At 48.1% G+C, this 24,483-nt stretch overlaps 1 protein-coding gene across 1 annotated transcript in view; it reads right to left on the reverse strand.

The window, feature by feature from the left end:
• The window catches only part of LOC119951011 (T-cell surface glycoprotein CD4-like), a 189,397-nt gene that overhangs the window by 92,501 nt on the left and 72,413 nt on the right, over window positions 1-24,483 (reverse strand). Inside the window, exon 2 of the mRNA XM_038774044.1 lies at window positions 2,849-2,966. Coding sequence (XP_038629972.1) covers window positions 2,849-2,906 — 58 coding nt within the window. The 5' untranslated portion in view covers window positions 2,907-2,966. The remainder of the gene's footprint in view (window positions 1-2,848; window positions 2,967-24,483) is intronic.

Genomic DNA, 24,483 nt, shown 5'->3' on the forward strand with positions numbered 1-24,483 from the left:
GGATTAGATACAGAGTAAAGCTCCCTCTACACTGTCCTCATCAAACACTCCCAGGACAGGTACAGCACTGGGTTAGATACACAGTAAAGCTCCCTCTGCACTGTCCCCATCAAAAACTCCCAGGACAGGACCAGCACGGGTTTAGGTTCAGAGTGAAGCTCCCTCCACACTGTCCCCATCAAAACTCCCAGGACAGGTACAACACGGGGTTAGATAAAAGTAAAGGTCCCTCTGCACTGTCCCCATCAAAAACTCCCAGGACAGGACCAGCACGGGTTTAGGTACAGAGTGAAGCTCCCTCTACACTGTCCCCATCAAACACTCGTAGGACAGGTACAGCACAGGGTTAGATACAGAGTAAAGTTCCCTCTGCACTGTCCCCATTAAACACTCCCAGGACAGGTACAGCACGGGGTTAGATACAGAGTAAAGGTCCCTCTACACTGTCCCCATAAAACACTCTCAGGACAGGTACAGCACGGGGTTAGATACAGAGTAAAGTTCCCTCTACACTGTCCCCATTAAACACTCCCAGGACAGGTACAGCACTGGGTTAGATACAGAGTAAAGCTCCCTCCACACTGTCCCCGTCCAGCACTCCCAGGACAGGGACAGCACGGGGTTTAGATACAGAGTAAAGCTCCCTCTACACTGTCCCCATCAAACATTCCCAGGACAGGTACAGCACAGGGTTAGATACAGAATAAAGCTCCCTCTGCACTGTCCCTATCAAACACTCCCAGGACAGGCACAGCACGGGGTTAGATACAGAGTAAAGCTCCCTCTACACTGTACCCATCAAACACTCCCAGGGCAGGTACAGCACTGGGTTAGATACAGAGTAAAGCTTCCTCTACACTGTCCCCATCAAACACTCCCAGGACAGGTACAGCATGGGGTTAGATACAGAGTAAAGCTCCCTCTACACTGTCCCCATCAAACACTCCCAGGACAGGTACAGCACGGGGTTAGATAAAGATTGAAGCTCCCTCTACACTGTCCCCATCAAACACTCCCAGGACAGGAACAGCACTGGGTTAGATACAGAGTAAACCTCCCCGTTTACACTGTCCCCATCAAACACTCCCAGGACAGGTACAGCACGGGGTTAGATATAGAGTAAAGCTCCCTCTACACTGTCCCCATCAAACACTCGTAGGACAGGTACAGCACGGGGTGAGATACAGAGTAAAGCTCCCTTGACACTGTCCCCATCAAACACTCCCAGGACAGGTACAGCATGGGGTTATATACAGAGTAAACCTCCCCGTTTACACTGTCCCCATCAAACACTCCCAAGACAGGTACAGCTCAGGGTTAGATACAGAGTAAAGTTCCCTCTGCACTGTCCCCATCAAACACTCCCAGGACAGGTACAGCAGAGGGTTAGATACAGAGTAAAGTTCCCTCTACACTGTCCACATTAAACACTCCCAGGACAGGTACAGCACGGGGTTAGATACAGAGTAAAGCTCCCTCGACACTGTCCCCGTCAAACACTCCCAGGACAGGGACAGCACGGGGTTAGATACTGAGTAAAGCTCCCTCTACACTGTCCCCATCAAACACTCCCAGGACAGATACAGCACGGGGTGAGATACAGAGTAAAGCTCCCTCTATACTGTCCCCATCAAACACTCCCAGGACAGGTACAGCACGGGTTTAGATACAGAGTAATGCTCCCTCTACACTGTCCCCATCAAACACTCCCAGGACAGGGACAGCATGGGATTAGATACAGAGTAAAGCTCCCTCTGCACTGTCCTCATCAAACACTCCCAGGACAGGTACAGCACTGGGTTAGATACACAGTAAAGCTCCCTCTGCACTGTCCCCATCAAAAACTCCCAGGACAGGACCAGCACGGGTTTAGGTACAGAGTGAAGCTCCCTCCACACTGTCCCCATCAAACACTCCCAGGACAGGTACATCACGGTGTTAGATATAGAGTAAAGCTCCCCCTTTACACTGTCCCCATCAAACACTCGTTGGACAGGTACAGCACGGGGTTAGATACAGAGTAAAGCTCCCTCGACACTGTCCCCATCAAACACTCCCAGGACAGGTACAGCATGGGGTTATATACAGAGTAAACCTCCCCGTTTACACTGTCCCCATCAAACACTCCCAGGAGAGGGACAGCACGGGGTTAGATACAGAGTAAAGCTCCCTCTACACTGTCCCCATCAAACACTCCCAGGACAGGTACAGCACGGGGTTAGATACTGAGTAAAGCTCCCTCTACACTGTCCCCATCAAACACTCCCAGGACAGGTACAGCACGGGGTTAGATACACGGTAAAGCTCCGTGCGCTGTCCCCATCAAACACTCCCAGGAGAGGGACAGCACGGGGTTAGATACAGAGTAAAGCTTCCTCTACACTGTCCCCATCAAACACTCCCAGGACAGGTACAGCACGGGGTTAGATACAGAGTAAAGCTCCCTCTACACTGTCCCCATCAAACACTCCCAGGACAGGTACAGCATGGGGTTAGATACAGAGTAAAGCTCCCTCTATACTGTCCCCATCAAACACTCCCAGGACAGGTACAGCACGGGGTTAGATAGTGTAAAGCTCCCTCTACACTGTCCCCATCAAACACTCCCAGGACAGGGACAGCACGGGGTTAGATACAGAGTAAAGCTCCCTCTACACTGTCCCCATCAAACACTCCCAGGACAGGTACAGCACGGGGTTAGATACAGAGTAAAGCTCCCTCTACACTGTCCCCATCAACTACTCCCAGGACAGGGACAGCACGGGGTTAGATACAGAGTAAAGCTCCCTCTACACTGTCCCCATCAGGACAGGTGCAGCACGAGGTTAAATACAGAGTAAAATCTTACCATGTTGCAGTGATGTTAGGAACAGCACCAGCTCATATATTCTCCCTTGAGCACACATTTCAGTGATGGGTATTTTTCCTGTGCTTTTGTTAGTGCAGCTTGCTGATCTTTACCCCTTCTGTGAAGTTAGAAATTGAACATTTTGGTTATTGAATGTTTGGTGTAGTTAAGTCACTGATGTTGTTCACAACTGTGGACACATGACCACCTTAGAAATGAGAGTACAGCTTGGATTCAGAAACTAGCAGCAGTTTTATATGACTTGCGCAGACCTCTTGTGGCGTTACTGAAATGAAAATCCGCATGGACCCGTGCTGCCAATGGCATCACTCACGAACACTGACACTTGCTAAAGACCTCCATATATATATATATATAATTGATATGCATCAATTAAGACGGAGAACGCAGAGTGAATTAACTATGGCTTTAATTGACTTACAACAGAATTGGCAATGTGGCTCAGAATGAGGCCGTGTGAAAGGTCGCAGCCTATGTACCCAGGCCCTAGGGGGAGGAGCATGGGCCGAGCCAAAACCGTACAACATGTAATATAGTGGCAATACCATACAATACGTAATACTGTGGCAGCACAATACAACACAGTGGTTTCACCACATTCACCCCCTGTTTAAAAAAAGTCCGGCGGGGACGAAGTGAAGTGAAGCGAACATATTATATCAGAGATTGAGCCTGATTGTCCGCCGTGACCGCCTGAGGTGTGGGCATAGTAGTCGGCGGAAGCGTGAGGCCGGCGTGTCCGGGAGAATGACAGCTTCTGTGTTCCCAGATGGGGGGGGCAGCAACGGGGGAAGGGGGTATAGGGTTGGGTTGAGTAGTAGTAGAGAGGGGAGGAATAGGGTTGGGAGCGCCGGTCGCTGGGGAACCTGCGGGTGCCAAATCTCTAAGGGAGACTGTGTCATCCTGCCCGTCATGGTGAGCCACGTAGGCGTACTGGGGATTCGCATGGAGAAGACGAACCCTCGCGACCACAGGATCTGACTTATGAGTCCTCACATGCCGTCGGAGGAGGACGGGCCGTGGAACCGTCAGCCAGGTCGGGAGCGAGACCCCCGAGGTGGACCTTCTGGGGAAGGCAAACATCCTCTCGTGGGGGGTCACATTAGTAGCGGTGCAGAGCAGCGACCGGATGGATTGGAGTGCCTCGGGAAGGACCTCCTGCCAGCGGGAGACTGGGAGAACTCTAGACCGTAGGGCCAGAAGGACGGCCTTCCAGACCGTCGCGTTCTCTCTCTCCACCTGTCCCTTTCCCCGGGGATTGTAGCTGGTAGTCCTGCTTGAGGCGATGCCCTTGCTAAGCAGGAACTGACGGATCTTATCACTCTTGAAGGAGGAACCCCGATCACTCTGGATGTAAGCGGGGAAACCGAACAAGGCGAAGACACTGCTCAGGGCCTTGATGACAGTGGCAGAGGTCATGTCAGGGCATGGGATGGCGAAAGGGAAGCATGAGTACTCGTCAAGGATGTTGAGGAAGTACACGTTACGGTTAGTGGAGGGGAGGGGCCCTTTGAAATCCATGCTGAGGAGCTCAAAGGGGCGTGAGGCCTTTACCAGGCGTGCTCTATCTGGCCGATAGAAGTGCGGTTTGCAGTCCGCGCAGACCTGGCAGTCCCTGGTCGTGGTTCTGACCTCCTCGATGGAGTAAAGCAGGTTGCGGGCCTTGATATAATGGAAAAGCCGGGTGACCCCCGGGTGACAGAAGCCATTGTCGAGGGCCCGCAGTTGGTCAACTTGTGCGCTGGCACAAGTACCGATGGAAAAGGCATCTGGGGGCTCATTAAGCTTCCCAGGACGATGCTGGATATCATAGCTGTAGGTGGAGAGTTCGATCCTCAGCCGTCAGGGGAAATGTATTGGTTTTAATAAGTGGGCGGGCTTTGTCCGCTTAGTTGGGGTCCCACTGTGCATAGTAGGAGAAAAGCACCAGGCATCGTTTGAGGACCTTGAGGCTGCGAGGAGGGGGAAATTCTGTGAGGGGGCGCATGCGGTCGGGGTCGGGCCCTCTGACTCCGTTTTCACGACATAGCCGAGGATGGCCAGCCGGGTTGTGTGGAAAACGCACTCCTCCTTGTTGTAGGTCAGGTTCAGGAGCTGGGCAGAGTGGAGGAATTTCTTGAGGTTAGCGTCGTGGTCCTGCTGATCATGGCTGCAGATAGTGACATTATCTAAGTACAGGTATGTAGCCCACAGCCCGTACTAGTCCACCATTCCATCCATCACTCGCTGGAAGACCGAGACCCCATTGATGATGCCAAAGGGAACCCGGAGAAAGTGGTAGAGGCGGCCAGCTGCCTCAAAGGCAGTGTACTTGCGGTCCTCTGGGCGGATGGGGAGCTGGTGGTATGCGGACTTCAGGTCCACAGTGGAGAAGACCCGGTACTGCACAATCTGATTGACCATGTCAGATATGCGGGGGAGGGGGTACGCATCAAGCTGTGTGTACCGGTTGATGGTCTGACTGTAGTCGATGACCAACCAGAGCTTCTCCCCAGTCTTGACGACCACCACCTGTGCTCTCCAGGGGCTGTTACTGCCCTCTATGATCCTTTCTCTCAGGAGTCGCTGAACGTCCGACATGATGAAGGTCATGTCCCGAGCACTGTATTATCTGCTCTTAGTGACGACGGGCTTACAGTCTGGAGTGAGGTTGGCGAAGAGCGAGGGAGGGGTGACCCTAAGGGTCGAGAGGCTACAGATGGTGAGAGGCGCCAGGGGTCCATCGAACTTCAGGGTTCGGAGGTTGGACTGGAAGTCGAGACCCAGAAGAATTGCCGCGCAGAGGTGTGGGAGGTCAAAGAGCTTAAAATTTTTGAAAGATATGCCCCATACCATGAGGGTCACAGCACAGTACCCACGGATTTGCTCGGTATGCGACCTAGAGGCCAGGCAGATTTTCTGGGCTGCGGGTAAAATGGGAAGGGAGCAGCGCCGGACCGTGTCCGGGTGTATGAAGCTGTCTGTGCTCCCAGAGTCAAAAAGGCAGGCCGTCCCGTGGCCATTGACGGCCCACCATTGTAGATTTAGCGAGGCCACGAGGTTGAGACTGGTCTAGGGTGATGGAGGCGACCACGGGACGGCGGGCTGGCTTCGGACGGCGGGTTGGGTTCGGACAGCAGGCGGGCTGGTCGAGAGTAGCGGAGGCCAACTGATGGACGGGCAAGCCGGAGTTCCAGGAGGTGGCGGTGGACTTCAAAAATGGTGGAGATGGCAGCCCCCGCGGGTCGTACGTGGCGGTTGGTGTCGAGGATACCGGACCCCGCGGGTCGCACGTGGCGGGTGGCATCGAAGATGGCGGCCCCCGCGTCCCCAAGGGTGCCGCCTGGTCTGAGGCATGGGCACCCATGTCACGGAAGGCCACCTCCAGCAACCTGCACCGTTTCCTGGAGGTCGAGTGCCTCCCTCTCTAGCAGGTGTTGGCGAACGCAGTGTGAGTCAATGCCGGCAACATAGGTGTCCCGGATCAGGAGGTCGGTGGGCTTAGCAGCCATTGCAGGCCCCGCCGAGCACCCGCAAAACGCACAGAAATTCTGCCAGCGACTCTCCAGGGAGCTGACGCCATGTGGCAAGGAGGTACCTGGCGAACAGTCCGTTAACCCGCCTCACAGACCGTCCTTTCAAGAGAGAGTAATGGCTTCATCAAACGAGGCCGCGTCCCGGAAGATGAGAACAATTTGCGGGCTCACCCGGGAGATGAGGACTCGCAGCTTGTGTTCCTCGGAGACGGCGACAGCGGCAGAATTGATGAAAGATTCTGGACAATGAAGCCAGTGTGCGAAGAAGACATCAACGTCGGCTGATTGGGGGTCGACCTGCGGGAGGTCCGGTTTGAGACCCCGATCCATGTTAAACAGCTCTTTGATTCAATGTAAGTCAATTAAATTGATATGCCATCAATTAAGACGGAGAACGCAGAGTGAATTAACTATGGCTTTAATTGACTTACACCAGAATTGGCTGTGTGCCCCAGAATGAGGCAGTGTGAAAGGTCAGCAGCCTATATACACAGGCCCTCGGGGGACGAGACACGATAAGAGCCAAAATTGTACAACAAATATTATAGTGGCAGTACTGTACAACATGTAATACTGTGGCAGCACAATACAGCACAGTGGTTTCAACACAATAATCAAATAGGAACATGCTTACTATAACAATCAGAACTTCTTCAACTCCAAATCTATTGTGTTCCACAATAACTTCTCTTCCAATGTCACAGTGCCACCTACATCCCTTTTCTATACAAGGATCCGTCTATTTAAACCTGGTTTTCCCTGTGTATTCTGTTTATCCTTCTGTTATCCTTTGCTATTATACCTTTTTGTGCCTGGACAGCTGCTGAGATTAATGCCTTTTGAATGGGCTTCACTTAGAATTTTTAAAATATAAATTTAGAGTACCCAATTCTTTTTTCCAATTTAGCAATTTAGCGTGGCCAATCTACCTACTCTGCACATTTTTGGGTTGTGGGGGTGAAACCCACGCAGACACGGGGAGAATGTGCAAACTCCACACGGACAGTTACCCAGAGCCAGGATCGAACCTGGGACCTCAGCACCGTGAGGCAGCAGTGCTAACCACTACGCCATCATGCTGCCCTTTACACTTTACATTTTTAAACGATTACTCAAACCACCGACCCCCCCCCCCCCCGGCAGATGTGCTATTTGGTTTGGCCTCTGGAGACCCCGTTATCAGCGCTATTTGGTCCGGCCCAGCGGAGGATGTTCCAGAATGTTCTGCCGAACTGAGGCAGACTCCATTTTGCCGAGGGAAGCATACTTCTTCTTTGGATATCGGCCTGAAGAGACAGTTAATCTCTCCCTTTCCTGATGAACACTCTTTTGATTACTAGGTTTGAAGCGGCAGGTTATCTCTTCTCGGCCTGGTGATTTCGAGAGCATCCGACAGCCAGCAGATCTGGTTGAAGGCATCATTTGGAGATTACTGGCTACAAAGACCGCTATGTCGACAACAAAGAACCATCTCGTATTGCTTAGTCCCTGTTATGCTTGAACCTTCCCCTCTCTCTCCACCATGTGTCTGTCCTGTGTGTGCCGGGGTGGAGGATGGGTCAGGGTTTTGGGAATGGTTAGATTAGCAGACCATTGTTCTATGTTTATCATTATTTACCCATCTTTTTTTTTGTTTCACTTCTAAATCTGGTGTCTGTAACTCATTGGGACAGTCTACGGCCACAATCTCAACAGGTTTATAAGAATTATTTGTTAATTCACTTATGTTGTGACCTTGGGTCGATGGGGGGGGGGGCTGGAATTGACCGCCCACTCGCCCAGGGGGTTGTAACATAAATTGGGGGCTCGGGTCTGGGACTTGAAACATCAGATGGTGAGTTTGAGGTACAGAGTAAATTATAAAGAGACACCAGGTTTGTAGTATTATAACACAAGGGCTTTAGAAACAGCTGAATATTTTCTCCAGGTGGAAGGCTTATCGCTGGTCTACTTATTGGGGCTTCCCAAAGGCAAGCTTGTCGAGTGGCAGGTGAATTTACAACTGGGAGTATCGGCTAAAACAGCGAAGGCGGAGTTGCTGTGATTGCTGAACATTTCAATCTTATACAGGTGCCAGGAGCACAGGGAAGCCGAGGAGTGAGTGGAGCATCAGAGGCTTCGTCAAGTGGGGAAACGGAGCTGGAGAGATCCCGGTTACAATTGGATCATGAAAGGGAGTGTTACAAAATGGAGAGGAAGCGGAATGAAATGGAAATGAAGAGGAAAGAGAGAATGAGAGAAAGGGAAGAGAAAGAGTGAGGGAGAGAGCAGAAGGGAAAAGAAATGGAGTTGGAAACGAGGAAGCTACTGAAGGTACTGGAAAGGGATGGGAAGCTTCCAGAACGTATAGGGGAGCCTAGTCCAACAACAGAACTCAGTGGGGATATGTTTAAATTTATCCCAGCCCGCGGCAAAGTGTCCACGCCATCGTAAACGCCATTGTGTTTTACGACAGCGTGAACGGGTCACTCCCAGGACAGGTGGACAGCACGGCGCTGGAGTGGTTCGCGACGCTCCTTCATCACGCCGGCCCCGATACAACATGGCGCAGGAATACAGGGGCCGGTGTGTAGGAAAGGAGGCCCCCAGCCATAGAGGCCGGCCCACCGATCTGTGAGCCCCGATCGTGGGCCAGGCCACATCGGAGGCCCCTCCCAGGCTCAGACCCCCCTCCCACCCCCCACAGGCCAGCACCCGACCCCTCCTCGCCGAGACCCCGCTGGTCCAGAGCAGGTTAGAACGGCGCCGGCGCCGGCGAGACTCGGCTCTTTTCCTACGGCCGCTCGGCCCATCCGGACCAGAGAATCGGCGGGCCGGCCGTGTAGAACGACCCGCGACCGACGCCGCGCCACCCACGCCGGTGCCAATGGTGCCGATTCTCCGCTCTGCAGAGAATCGCGTGCCGGCGTTGGGGCGGCGTGGCCCGGTCACGAGGATTCTTCGGCCCAGGGCTGGGAGAATCCCGCCCAGGGTCTCTCAAAATTTGAAGAGAAAGAAATATTAACGTTCTTTTGGGCTTTCGAGAAACTAGCAACCCAAATGGAGTAGCCAAAAGAGAAGTGGACATTACCCCTACAGAGTATGTTGACAGGGAGGGAACAGGAAGTTTATGCCACCTTGTCAGAGCAGGATTCTAGGGATTATAACACAGTAAAAAAGGCCATTCTGGAAGGATATGAATTGGTTCCCGAAGCATATAGACAAAAATATCTGAATTTGAAGAGACTGCCAGGACAGACATATGCAGAGTTTGAAAGGATTAAGCAGAACAATTTTAATAGATGTGTGTGAGCATTGGGAGTTGCGACTGTCTATGAGGCTCTGAGAGAGGTCATTCTCTCAGAAGAGTTTAAGAATTCCTTACCTTCGATAATAAGAACCCATGTTGAAGATCAGAGATTACAAACTGCTAGGCAGCAGCAATTATGATTGACGTTATGAGCTAATCCATAAATTTAAACCTTTGTTCCATTACATGGGTAATTTTGCAAAGGATGGGAAATGGCGGAGTGAGAGGATGGCAGGTTGCCAAGGTCAGGAATGGATCGCTGGGAAGGCTCCGTGATCTCCGCCTCAGACCAGGAAGGTAGGTACTGGGGGTCGAAGTGAGACTTGGATGCCGAGATGTTACCATTGTAACATGGTGGGACACGTTCAGTCCGCATGTTGGTAGTTGCAGGGAAAGCCCGTGGCACTTGTGGGGGTTCGGAAGGAGGATTCTGAGAAGGGAGTGAAAGTGGAGAATGCTACGTTGCAGACGGTATCATTAGCTGGACTTAGGAGTCTCAAGGTGAACTCTGCTGTGGGAACAGGTGTAGAGAATAAAGTAGATGAGAGATATACTGGTTTTGTGCTGGAGGGAAAAGTCACCCCATTATCCTCGACAGAGGTAGCCAAAACTGACTGCACAGCATTAGTTAGTCAGTAAGAGGACAGTAAGGACCATGGTGTGATACCAAGCGAGTGACTGGTTGACCCACATCCTTTTGAAGGGTTACAGCCCTTGAGGTGGCAGAGGTGGATAGCCAGGAACGTGAAGTAATTGGCCATCAGTTCCTTTCAAGAGTTAAAGGGAAGCTGGGTGGAAAATTCGGTGGCGGTTCTACAACTACAGAGGTCAGGAAAAGCCAAACTGTTCATGGAGTCAGTGATGTCCCAAACTCAAATTCCAAAAGTGGAAATGCAGACGGTGGTTACAAAAACTCAGATGAGGAAGTAAAAGTTGCCACCCCAGGAATAGGGCCTGTTGAATCAATTAACCCTGTGTGGATTGAACCCTTCAGTAGCTCCTGGTGCTGAAGGTGGCCCTGTGAAGGCCAAGAGCAAACGTGAGGCTGGTGGCGTTGAACGTTGTCCGTTGGTTACCAGTGAACCCACTACTTTCAGCGTTCGCAATCCTACTCCTGGACTGGTGGTACGAAACTTTCAACAGTTAGGCAGACATTCATCAGGCAATCAGGAAGGACTGTTGTTGGTACATGTTGGTAACAGGGGCTGTTTAGCACACTGGGCTAAATTGCTGGCTTTTTAAAGCAGACCAAGGCAGGCCAGCAGCACGGTTCGATTCCCATATCAGCCTCCCCGAACAGGTGCCGGAATGTGGCGACTAGGGGCTTTTCACAGTAACTTCATTGAAGCCGACTCGTGACAGTAAGCGATTTTCATTTCATTTCATTTTCATTACATGTGGGTTAGGAAGCAGCAAGTGTAGTGAGGTTGCTGCTTCATAGTGAGTAACAGGAAACACACTTATTCTTTGGCAATTGGCCCAGAGAGACACAATTAATATCTAACTCCTGAATGGACACAGTTAATCTCTCTCTCTCCTGAAGGTACACAGTTAATCTCTCTCTCTCCTGAAGGTACACAGTTAATCTCTCTCTCTCCTGAAGGGACACAGTTAATCTCTCTCTCCTGAAGGGACACAGTTAATCTCTCTCTCTCCTGAAGGAACACAGTTAATCTCTCTCTCTCCTGAAGGGACACAGTTAATCTCTCTCTCTCCTGAAGAGACACAGTTAATCTCTCTCTCCTGAAGAGACACAGTTAATCTCTCTCTCTCCTGAAGAGACACAATTAATCTCTCTCTCCTGAAGAGACACAGTTAATCTCTCTCTCCTGAAGAGACACAGTTAATCTCTCTCTCCCCTGAAGAGACACAATTAATCTCTCTCTCCTGAAGGGACACAGATAATCTCTCTCTCCTGAAGGGACACAGTTAATCTCTCTCTCTCCTGAAGAGACACAGTTAATCTCTCTCTCTCCTGAAGAGACACAGTTAATCTCTCTCTCTCTTGAAGGGACACAGTTAATCTCTCTCTCTCCTGAAGAGACACAGTTAATCTCTCTCTCTCCTGAAGAGACACAGTTAATCTCTCTCTCTCTTGAAGGGACACAGTTAATCTCTCTCTCTCCTGAAGAGACACAGTTGATCTCTCTCTGCCCTAAAGAGACACAGTTAATCTCTCTCTCTCCTGAAGAGACACAGTTAATCTCTCTCTCTCTTGAAGGGACACAGTTAATCTCTCTCTCTTGAAGGGACACAGTTAATCTCACTCTCTCCTGAAGAGACACAATTAATCTCTCTCTCCTGAAGAGACACAATTAATCTCTCTCTCCTGAAGAGACACAGTTAATCTCTCTCTCCTGAAGAGACACAGTTAATCTCTCTCTCCTGAAGAGACACAGTTAATCTCTCTCTCCTGAAGGGACACAGTTAATCTCTCTCTCCTGAAGGGACACAGATAATCTCTCTCTCCTGAAGAGACACAGTTAATCTCTCTCTCTCCTGAAGAGACACAGTTAATCTCTCTCTCTCTTGAAGAGACACAGTTAATCTCTCTCTCTCTTGAAGGGACACAGTTAATCTCACTCTCTCCTGAAGGGACACAGTTAATCTCTCTCTCTGCTGAAGAGACACAGTTAATCTCTCTCTCTCTTGAAGGGACACAGTTAATCTCTCTCTCTCTTGAAGGGACACAGTTAATCTCTCTCTCTCCTGAAGAGACACAGTTAATCTCTCTCTCTCCTGAAGGGACACAGTTAATCTCTCTCTCCTGAAGAGACACAGTTAATCTCTCTCTCCTGAAGGGACACAGTTAATCTCTCTCTCTTCTGATGGGACACAGTTAATCTCTCTCTCCTGAAGAGACACAGTTAATCTCTCTCTTCTGATGGGACACAGTTAATCTCTCTCTCCTGAAGAGACACAGTTAATCTCTCTCTCCTGAAGAGACACAGTTAATCTCTCTCTCTCTCCTGAAGAGACACAGTTAATCTCTCTCTCCTGAAGGGACACAGTTAATCTCTCTATTCTGATGGGACACAGTTAATCTCTCTCTCTCCTGAAGAGACACAGTTAATCTCTCTCTCCTGAAGAGACACAGTTAATCTCTCTCTCCTGAAGAGACACAGTTAATCTCTCTCTCTCCTGAAGAGACACAGTTAATCTCTCTCTCCTGAAGAGACACAGTTAATCTCTCTCTCCTGAAGGGACACAGTTAATCTCTCTCTCCTGAAGGGACACAGTTAATCTCTCTCTCCTGAAGGGACACAGTTAATCTCTCTCTCCTGAAGGGACACAGTTAATCTCTCTCTCTCCTGAAGAGACACAGTTAATCTCTCTCTCCTGAAGAGACACAGTTAATCTCTCTCTCTCCTGAAGAGACACAGTTAATCTCTCTCTCCTGAAGAGACACAATTAATCTCTCTCACTTTCCTGAAGGGACACAGTTAGTCTCTCTCTCTCTCCTGAAGATGAGATAGTGAAGCAAGTGTTAATAGCTAGAACAAGCCAGAATTAAGGGGACACATTAGTGGAAAATTACTAATAGGGGAGTTGTTATTGAATTCGTGAGCCGACTCATGACTGTGAGCCGAATAGCCTTGAGAAACAAGGAAGATGGCTGGATGACGGAATATGAAATGTGGGAGCCGCTTGCAACTATAGCTAAACACCTGCTGTTTATGCTAAGACTATTATATACTCATGTGCCAATAGATAACCTCAAAGTCTGTAAAATCATGTATCGAAACTATGGCAAAAACAAGTTTATGCTTTGTAATGGGGGCAAGCTCAAGTGAATGTAAGGGACAGCCTCTTAAAAAAACATATAAAAAAGGAGGTTTTGAGCAATACTTTGGCACTCTCCGAGGTGTTTCTCCGGAATACCTAGAGAGCTGCCCCGATCGCAATAAAGATTATTCTGACGTATGGACGTGTTCGAGACCGTTTGTTCCGGACTGAGAGACAAGTGAATTAGAGACGCATTCACATTTTGGTGGCAGCGGTGGGATTTCAAAGAGTCTCCGCTGAGCCTGGCGGCATAAGCGACTGAGTGAGTTCGGGAGCGAAGGAGGAATTGGGCCACCATTGTGAGTAAAGTTTTTGGCACTTTGGTATTCCCCTCCGCTGTACCGTCCTTGATTCGGCCCCGCTGCCAGCGCTCAGGGACGCTCTTACGAAATCCAGGTCAGTCCGGCGAACCCGTTTAAGGGAGGGAGTGTGACCCCTACAGTTATAGTCACAGGCACAGTCAGGGACTAGTGTCTTAAGGGAGGGAGTGTGACCCCTACAGTTATAGTCACAGGCACAGTCAGGGACTAGTGTCTTAACGGAGGGAGTGTGACCCCTACAGTTATAGTCAGAGGCACAGTCAGGGACTAGTGTCTTAAGGGAGGGAGTGTGACCCCTACAGTTATAGTCACAGGCACAGTCAGGGACTAGTGTCTTAAGGGAGGGAGTTTGACCCCTACAGTTATAGTCACAGGCACAGTCAGGGACTAGTGCTTTAAGGGAGGGTGTGTAGCCCCTACAGTTATAGCTACAGAAGAGGTTTCGGCATCATCATGATCCTTGCCTTTGTCTAAAAGTGCCCCCGCGATAAGATGCTTTAGAAGGGTGCGTGATCAACCCTAAGATAACAATATAACAAGGACGTTATAACCTTGTAGTTAGATAGGCTTGCAGGCACGGATGAGCCTGCCTGAATTGGGCAACGAAGCAGGATAACTCCGTTTAAATTCATGATTGAATTTGGATCATTCTTGAGGCAGAGGGGGTCATAGATAGAAGCTTCAGGGAGGTAGTTATGCCAAAGAATAAAGATAGATGGGTGACAGTGAGAGGGGCTGGGGGTAAGCAGTCAGTACAGGGATCCCCTGTGGTTGTTCCCCTTAGTAACAGGTATACCGCTTTGGATACTGTTGGGGGGGGATGACTTACCAGGGGTCAGCCATGGGGTACTGGTCTCTGGCACAGAGTCTGTCCCTGTTGCTCAAAAGGGAAGTGAAGGAAAGGAGTAGAACATTAGTCATTGGAGACTCCATAGTTAGGGGGATAGATAGGAGATTCTGTGGTAACGAGAGAGACTCGCGGTTGGTGTGTTGCCTCCCAGGTGCCAGGGTCCGCGATGTCTCAGATCGTGTTTTCGGGATCCTTAATGGGGAGGGGGAGCAGCCCCGAGTCGTGGTCCACAGAGGTACCAAAGACATAGGTAGGAAAAGGGATAGGGAAGTAAGGCAGGAATTCAGGGAGCTAGGGTGGAAACTTAGAGCTAGAACAAACAGAGTTATTATCTCTGGGTTGTTACCCGTGCCACGTGCTAGCGAGTCGAGGAATAGGGAGAGAGAGCAGTTGAACACGTGGCTGCAGGGATGGTGCAGGAGGGAGGGTTTCAGATTCCTGGACAATTGGGGCTCATTCTGGGGTAGGTGGGACCTCTACAAACGGGATGGTCTACACCTGGACCAGAGGGGTACTAATATCCTCGGGGGGAGGTTTGCTAATGCTCTTCGGGAGGGTTTAAACTAGTTCAGCAGGGGATTGGGAGCCTGAATTGTAGCTCCAGTACACAAGAAGCTGAGAGTAGTGAGGTCATGAGTAAGGTTTCAAAGTTGCAGGAGTGTACCGGCAGGAAGGAAGGTGGTCTAAAGTGCGTCTACTTCAATGCCAGGAGCATCCGGAATAAGGTGGGTGAGCTTGCGGCATGGGTTAGTACCTGGGACTTCGATGTTGTGGCCATTTCGGAGACATGGATAGAGCAGGGCGAGGAATGGTTGTTGCAGGTGCCGGGGTTTAGATATTTCAGTAAGTTCAGGGAAGGTGGTAAGAGAGGGGGAGGGGTGGCATTGTTAGTCAAGGACAGTATTACGGTGGCTGAGAGGACATGGGCTGAGTTAAGAAACAGGAAAGGAGAGGTCACCTTGTTAGGGCTTTTCTATAGGCCTCCGAAAAGTTCCAGAGATGTAGAGGAAAGGATTGCAAAGATGATTCTGGATAGGAGCGAAAATAACAGGGTAGTTGTTATGGGGGACTTTAACTTTCCAAGTATTGACTGGAAACACTATAGTTCGAGTACTTTAGATGGATCCGTTTTTGTCCAATGTGTGCAGGAGGGTTTCCTGATGCAGTTTGTAGATAGGCCAACAAGAGGCGAGGCCATATTGGATTTGGTACTGGGTAATGAACCAGGACAGGTGTTAGATTTGGAGGTAGGTGAGCATTTTGGTGATAGTGACCACAATTCGATTACGTTTACTTTAGCGATGGAAAGGGATAGGTATAAACCGCAGGGCAAGAGTTATTGCTGGGGGAAAGGCAATTATGATGCGATGAGACAAGACTTAGGATGCATCACCTGGAGAGGAAAACTGCAGGGGATGGACACAATGGAAATATGGAGCATGTTCAAGGAACAGCTACTGCGTGTCCTTGATAAGTATGTACCTGTTAGGCAGGGAGGAAGTGGTCGAGCGAGGGAACCATGGGTTACTAAAGCAGTTGAATCACTTGTCAAGAGGAAGAAGGATTCTTATGTGAAGATGAGACGTGATGGTTCATTTGGGTCGCTTGAGAGTTACAAGTTAGCTAGGAAGGCTCTAAAGAGAGAGCTAAGAAGAGCCAAGCGAGGACATGAGAAGTCTTTGGCAGGTATGATCAAGGATAACCAAACAGCTTTCTATAGGTGTGTCAGGAATAAAAGAATGACTAAGGTAAGAGTAGGGCCAGTCAAGGACAGTAGTGGGAAGTTGTGCGTAGAGTCCGAGGAGATAGGAGAGGTGCTAAATTAGTATTTTTCGTCAGTATTCACACAGGAAAAAGACAAAGTTGTCGAGGAGAATACTGAGATACAGGCTACTAGACTAGAAGGACTTGAGGTTCATAAGGAGGTGTTAGCGATTCTGGAAAGTGTGAAAATAGATAAGTCCCCTGGGCCGGATGGGATTTATCCTAGGATTCTCTGGGAAGCTAGGGAGGAGATTGCTGAGCCTTTGGCTTTGATCTTCAAGTCATCTTTGTCTACAGGAATAGTGCCAGAGGACTGGAGGATAGCAAATGTTGTCCCCTTGTACAAGAAGGGGAGTAGAGATAACCCCGGTAACTATAGGCCAGTGAGCCTTGCTTCTGTTGTGGGAAAAGTCTTGGAAAGGTTTATAAGAGATAGGATGTATAATCATCTGGAAAGGAATAATTTGATTAGAGATAATCAACATGGTTTTGTGAAGGGTAGGTTGTGCCTCACAAACCTCATTGAGTTCTTCGAGAAGGTGACCAAACAGGTGGATGAGGGTAAAGCAGTTGATGTGGTGTATATGGATTTCAGTAAAGCGTTTGATAAGGTTCCCCACGGTAGGCTATTGCAGAAAATACAGAGGCATGGGACTCAGGGTGATTTAGCAGTTTGGATCAGAAATTGGCTAGCTGATAGAAGACAAAGAGTGGTGGTTGATGGGAAATGCTCTGACTGGTGTCCAGTTACTAGTGGTGTGCCACAAGGATCTGTTTTGGGGCCGTTTCTGTTTGTCATTTTTATAAATGACCTGGAGGAGGGCGTAGAAGGATGGGTGAGTAAATTTGCAGATGACACTAAAGTCGGTGAAGTTGTGGACAGTGCAGAAGGATGTTACAAGTTACAGAGGGACATAGATAAGCTGCAGAGCTGGGCTGACAGGTGGCAAATGGAGTTTAATGCAGAAAAGTGTGAGGTGATTCATTTTGGAAGGAATAACAGAAAGGCAGAGTACTGGGCTAATGATAAGATTCTTGGTAGTGTGGTCGAGCAGAGAGATCTCGGTGTCCATGTCCATAGATCCCTGAAAGTTGCCACCCAGGTTGAGAGGGTTGTTAAGAAGGCGTACGGTGTGTGAGCTTTTATTGGTAGAGGAATTGAGTTTCGGAGCCATGAGGTCATGTTGCTGTTGTACAAAACTCTGGTGCGGCCGCATTTGGAGTATTGTGTGCAGTTCTGGTCGCCACATTATAGGAAGGATGTGGAAGCATTGGAAAGGTTACAGAGGAGATTTACAAGAATGTTGCCTGGTATGGAGGGAAGATCATATGAGGAAAGGCTGAAGGACTTGAGGCTGTTTTCGTTAGAGAGAAGAAGGTTAAGAGGTGACTTAATTGAGGCATACAAGATGATCAGAGGATTAGATAGGGTGGACAGTGAGAGCCTTTTTCCTCGGATGGTGATGTCCAGCACGAAGGGACATAGCTTTAAATTGAGGGGAGATAGATATAGGACAGATGTCAGAGGTAGGTTCTTTACTCAGAGAGTAGTAAGGGCGTGGAATGCCCTGCCTGCAACAGTAATGGACTCGCCAACACTAAACGCATTCAAATGGTCATTGGATAGGCATATGGACGATAAGGGAATCGTGTAGAGGGACTTTAGAGGGGTTTCACAGGACGGCGCAACTTCGTGGGCCGAAGGGCCTGTACTGCGCTGTAATGTTCTATGTTCTAAGTGGTCCAGGACCATTTCGCCAAATAAACAATAATCGCAAGGATCATTAACTGCCAATAGTGTTAGAGATGGGTAATACATTAAATACAACCTCTGATAGTGGAAGCGCGCTTCAAACCTTGTGTGAACAATATCCGGAATATTCCAAGCAACTGAGACAATTGTCAGGAGAATTGCATTAAAATTTAGGAGAAGAAAAATGGCCACTGGGGGAAAACTAATGCATTAAAATTGGGTATAAAATTGACAGAGAAATGAATAGCTAAAACAGCCAAGGTCTTAAAAAAAAAGGAATGCGCATATGGGAAAAGAACCAAGTCATTCGGCTATCCGCCTTGAATCTGTATATTAATCCATGTGAGTTTAAGCTTAAGTGGGATAAGGTGCTGTCAGGGACTGCGGAGTTCCCAAATCTTATCTCCCAGAATTCTGACATCAAAAACTGCTTTGTTACTGATACTCAGGCCTTCGTGTGAATATTTTCACCCTTAACATTTAGTGTGAGTCTGGAAGGATTTGCTGAGCTGGACGCCGCTCGAGCCGGTGGACAAGGCGAGTAGTCAAACCTTTGACCGCCTAAAATTAGAATCACTCGGCAAGGCGGACAGACGGTGAGGTAACATCCAATAAATCTAGTATCAAGGCCAAATGAGTAAAAAAGTCAGTTTAAATTTTTTTTTTGGTTTTTGAAGAGCAAAATCCTCTGAAAAAAAACAATGATCAAAGATGGGTGTGATTTCTGTGGAACAGAGAAAAATGGTGAGATACACAGAAGTAAAGATAAGACAAATAAAGTTAGAAGCACAAATGACATAAATTAAACCTTCACACCATTTGGAAGACAGGCTGGTTTGAAGGAATTGAGCTCTAACTCCTTTAAGCATAGCAATAAAGCGGGTAAAGATACTGCAGTACAGATTGTGAAAACTAGCAAAAGACATCACAAAACTGCCAACAATTACGGCTAATGGCTGACCCGGAATGTCTCAAGGAGGAAAAAAAAATCAAATTAAGTGAAGTCCAAAAGATCAGAAAGGGGCTAAAACACTCAATTAGTTTTGTTCAGGAATATCTGAGGATGACTAATTCCCCCCTCCCAAAACAAAAAAATTGGGAAGAAAATCAATACAAGATTACGGTTAGAAATTAAACAATGGATACATGTCGAGAATAACTTCAGATTGTTTCAAGCCGTCCAGATAAATTCGGCAGTAATTCAACTCATTTGAAATAAAAGAAAAATAAACATCCAGTAATGTCTCTTTCCAAAAACCGGTTAAATAACGAACATTGAAAATTGAAAGAAAGGATGGATAATGTCTGAGGTCACATGGCAGATGGAGATGGCATCATGCCAAGTTCTCCACCACTTTCGATTCTGTACAAAAGTTTAGCCATTTGAGGAAGCAGGTCATCTGCACAAAGACATATACACCTCTAAGAATAGCGAATGCCTCTAAATTAATCAGTGGAAATTGACTTAAATGGAATGACACAGATAAAGTTTTCGAAGGAGAATGAAAAATTTTGTTTAGTATTTTAATTGAGCTCCATTTTAGAGAAAGAGTGAGAGGGTTAGAGAGAGAGAGCCAGAGACTGAGAGAGGGACTGATAGAGACAGCGAAAGTTGAGAGAGCGAAAGAGAGCGAGTTAGGGAAAGACAGAGACGGGGAGAGGTAGTTAGATAAAGAGAAAGAGTGGCAAGAGTTCCAGAGACAGGCAGAGTTACGTAGAGAGATAGACAGAGAGAGAGTTTTAGGCATCTAAACTTTGTTCTGAACTATTCACTGTCTCTGTATTCATGTTTCATTTTCAGACTTTGACTTCAGACTTTGACTTTTAAAAGTTTTGTTACGAGCTGTGATTATTTGAAAGCTTCAAATTGTCTACGTATGGGCAGCACGGTGGCACAGTGGTTATCCCTGCAACCTCACGGCGTCGAGGTCCCAGGTTCGAATCCCAGCTCTGGGTCACTGTCCATGTGGAGTTTGCACATTCTCCCCGTCTTTGCGTGGGTTTCACCCCCACAACCCAAAGATGTGCAGGGTAGGTGGATTGGCCACGTTAAATTGCCCCTTAATTGGAAAAAATGAACTGGGTGCTCTAAATTTAAAAAAAAAAATTGTCTACGCATTGCCTTTAAAGATTACAGTTTGAGTATAGTTAACAATTTTTTATTTTCAAAAGCTATCATTGGCATTGCCAGGGTAATTTTGATACACAAGGAATTTTAATCAGGGTGCAAAATCACGTATGTAAGAATAAGAAAATATTAGTTTTATGGTGTTCAGTGGAAGTTAGGATAATTGAAATACATATGACAAGTTGCAATACATATGACAAATATGAACAAGCCGGTGTTTCATTAGTTCAGGGTTAAAACTTCCCTGACACAAATAATCATCAGTAGGGTGAAACTTACCTGTCCAACAACGCAGATGTTTTAATGATGAGATTGCAGAATTACTTATTAACAACAGATGGGTAAATGAAATATGTCCATAATCATGCTCGTCTGGGAAAGAACCACGCAAAATTGGTTCACTCAGAGTTTCAATAACATATTGTGTTTGCTGAAAGACTTGATAACGAGAATTTGGCAGCACTCCAACTCTTACTTCCAGTTCATTTGAGTGAAAAATATAAAAAAACGTTTAGAGATGCGAATGGCATCATTCCAATTGATCCACCCACTATACGCCCCTTTTTGTCTCTGCAAGAAAATTAACCCTTTCAACAAGCTCTTGTGTGTAATCCAGAAGATGTCTTGACACTCCCATGCTGGGTTTGCCTGTGAGCTCTGGCCCTTTTAATTCTGATAAAGTAATGAACAGTCCACACGGCTGAAGATGCATTTTAATTGGAACTTACCGATCTTAAATTTAGAATTTTCACCCCCTTAACGACCCAGACCTGACCATGTTCACAGATGGAAGTGCTTTTATCGGTGAAAGGGGGGAGCGGTTATCAGGATATGCTATAGTCAACCAGGGTGGGGAGACAGTAGAATCAGCAGCATTTGAAACTCCATTCTCGGCCCAGCAAGTAGAATTGTTCGCACTAATACGCGCATGCGCACTAGGAGCAGGCAAAAAAGTAAATATTTATACAGACTCCAGATATGCCTTTGGAGTCGTACATGATTTTGGACAATTATGGAAGAACAGAGGATTTTTAACATCCGCTGGCACCCCAATTTCCCATCAGCAGCTAGCAACCCAGTTACTCCAAGCTCTTATGCTCCTAGAAAAGGTAGCAGTGATAAAGTGTACTGCCCATACGAAAGGAAAAACTCCAGTAGATGAAGGAAATAGGCATGCCAACCACCAAGCAAAAGAAGCCTCAAAGTCAAAAGCCATGGTAGTGCCCAAAATGATGAGCCAGACTAAAAACTCAAAGAACAAGTCTCCCTCTGAAAAACCTATGCCGACCATTACTGACGTAATCCAGCTACAGGAGGACGCTCCTGCTAGCGATAAAAAGTTATGGGAAGAATTGGGATGTACATATGATAAAGAAAGTAAGCTGTGGGTCACCCCAGCAGGGCAGACATGTATGCCCGATGCTTTGGCAGCCTGGGTGGCCAAATGTGTACACTTTGCAATTCACTGTGGTGCTCGCGCTACAGGTGATATATTGTTAAAAACCTGGTGGCATCCTAGGTTGCAGGAGATAGCCCAACGAATTAGCAGTCGCTGCTTGATATGTCAGCAGTATAACCCTGGGAAGGCTGTCCCCTGCGAGCAGGGGAAAACACCATTGCCCCTTTGAGACCCTGCAACTGGACTACATTGAGTTGGAAAGATGTCAGTGTTACAAGCATGTATTAGTAATTGTTGATGTGTTTAGTAAATGGATAGAGTCCTATCCTACTGTAGATAATAAGGCTTCAACTGTAGTAAAAGTTCTTATGCGTGAAATTGTACCAAGATTTGGAATTCCCTATCGTTGAAGCTCTGATAATGGACCTCACTTTGTGGGACAGATCAATAAAGAATTCTGCACTCAACTGGGAATTAAACAGCAGTTACACTGCGCCTACAGACCCCAGGCAGCTGGGATAGTGGAAAGAGCTAACCAGACTCTGAAAACCAAACTTGCTAAGCTACAAGCAGAGACCGGAGCCACTTGGCTCAAACTTTTACCTGTTGCACTTTTCCAGATCAGAACCACCCCTGCGGGAAAGACTCGATTGAGCCCCGCTGAAATCTTGTACGGAAGACCCCTTCGCACCCCCTGGGACTGTCATACATCCCGAGACATTCAGTTCCACCACATGACTACAGAAATGGCTAATTACATAATACAGTAGCCTTGACTAAAGTATTAAAGAGTCTCCACTTACAAGTACGTGCCGCACAAGAGGAAGTGCCACCCTTAGCTAGCTCCGACATTGTGCAACCGGGAGATCATGTGAAGATCCGCAATTGGATGTGGAAGGGGTTGGAACCACGTTGGGAAGGACCGTTCCAAGTTAGAACATAGAACATAGAACATAGAACAGCACAGAACAGGCCCTTCGGCCCTCGATGTTGTGCCGAGCAATGATCACCCTACTTAAACCCACGTAACCCGTATACCCGTAACCAAACAATCCCCCCATTAACCTTACACTACGGGCAATTTAGTATGGCCAATCCACCTAACCCGCACATCTTTGGACTGTGGGAGGAAACCGGAGCACCCGGAGGAAACCCACGCACACACGGGGAGGACGTGCAGACTCCACACAGACAGTGACCCAGCCGGGAATCGAACCTGGGACCCTGGAGCTGTGAAGCATTGATGCTAACCACCATGCTACCGTGAGGCCCTTACCACCCCCTAACCACCCCCACGGCAGTCAAAGTTGAAGGACGAAATGCGTGGATTCACACCCACCACTGTAAGCTAGTGAAGTTTTCGTGGTTATTAACTCTTGTTTTAAGTTTTAGGTACATACGACCTTACTCGGAATAGGAGCAGGACCCCACGATGAAGCTGCTCTTTTTACTAGTGATCCTCGCCAGCGCCATCCAGTTTACATTTACTAGCGACCGGCAATGTAGACCCGGCGGACGAATTCTGCACCTTTGTCGTGAGGACACCTTTAGCTGTGCCAACAGCACCACAGATGAGACCTTGCGGACGGCGACCCCGGTAGATACCTGCACCACCATCATTCATCAAGACGAGCAGAAGCCTCGGTTCCTGACTACCCGCGGATCCCTGACCTGCGATCGCTACGCTTGCCGGTGGGACTACCAGTGTACGAGGAAAGGCAAGCCACGAGTTCCTGAATGTAAGACTATCCATACTCACCCGCCTACCAGGAGGAAGCGGGCAACGCACCATGTGACTGCAAATTCATTCCTGTTTATGTCTTATACTTATGCAAAGAAATTAAATGTCTCCTCTTGTTGGGAATGTACGCATGTTCCCAGCCATGCCCATGGGGGTATTCCCTTGGTCCCTCTTTCCTATTTGATTGAGGAGGTTGCAGAATGGGCTCTGCGACATAATCGCACCGATCCTGATAATAATACCGCGGAAGGACTCAGTGAGCTCAACGTAGAGCTAGTAGCTGTTCGGACGGTCGCCTTACAGAACCGCATGGTTCTAGACTACCTCCTCGCCAGCGAGGGAGGTACGTGTGCTGTAGTGGGTTCTGAGTGCTGTACTTATATCCCTGATAGCTCGGAGAACATTACTCACCTAGTGCACCACATTAGGGATGGGGTAAAGAGACTCCGCCAGTCCTCCTCAGACGACTGGTGGGGATGGCTGTGGTCTAGTTCCTGGACCACCTATCTGTTTCATGGATTTATTATCTTTATCATTATTTGCCTTTTGCTATGTATCAACGTAACCTGTGTTAAATGCTTTTGTAATCGTTTAGGTGCCTCTGTGATGCCACAGATGCTGCAGCGGCTTCCCCAGTTAGACAAGCAGAACTTAGTAGATGCCGGAAATGGTATTAGGACATTGGACTAAAGGATGATTTCCCGGAGGAATTCCTCAGACTCTCAAGGATATGGGTGGCTGTGTGATCATGGAATGATCAAAGGGGGGAATGAGAATGTGAAGCAAGGGTTAATAGCTAGAACAAGCCAGAATGAATGGGACACATTAGTGGAAAATTACAAATAAGGGAGTTGTTATTAAATTCGTGAGCCGACTCACGAAGGGTCTCTCTCCTGAAGGGTCACAGTTAATCTCTCTCTCCTGAAGAGACACAGTTAATCTCTCTCTCTCCTGAAGGGTAACAGTTAATCTCTCTCTCTCTCCTGACGAGACACAGTTAATCTCTCTCTCCTGAAGAGACACAGTTAATCTCTCTCTCCTGAAGGGACACAGTTAATCTCTCTCTCCT

The sequence above is a fragment of the Scyliorhinus canicula genome, chromosome 16, assembly GCF_902713615.1.
Source record: "Scyliorhinus canicula chromosome 16, sScyCan1.1, whole genome shotgun sequence".
Classification (NCBI taxonomy): Eukaryota; Metazoa; Chordata; class Chondrichthyes; order Carcharhiniformes; family Scyliorhinidae; genus Scyliorhinus; species Scyliorhinus canicula.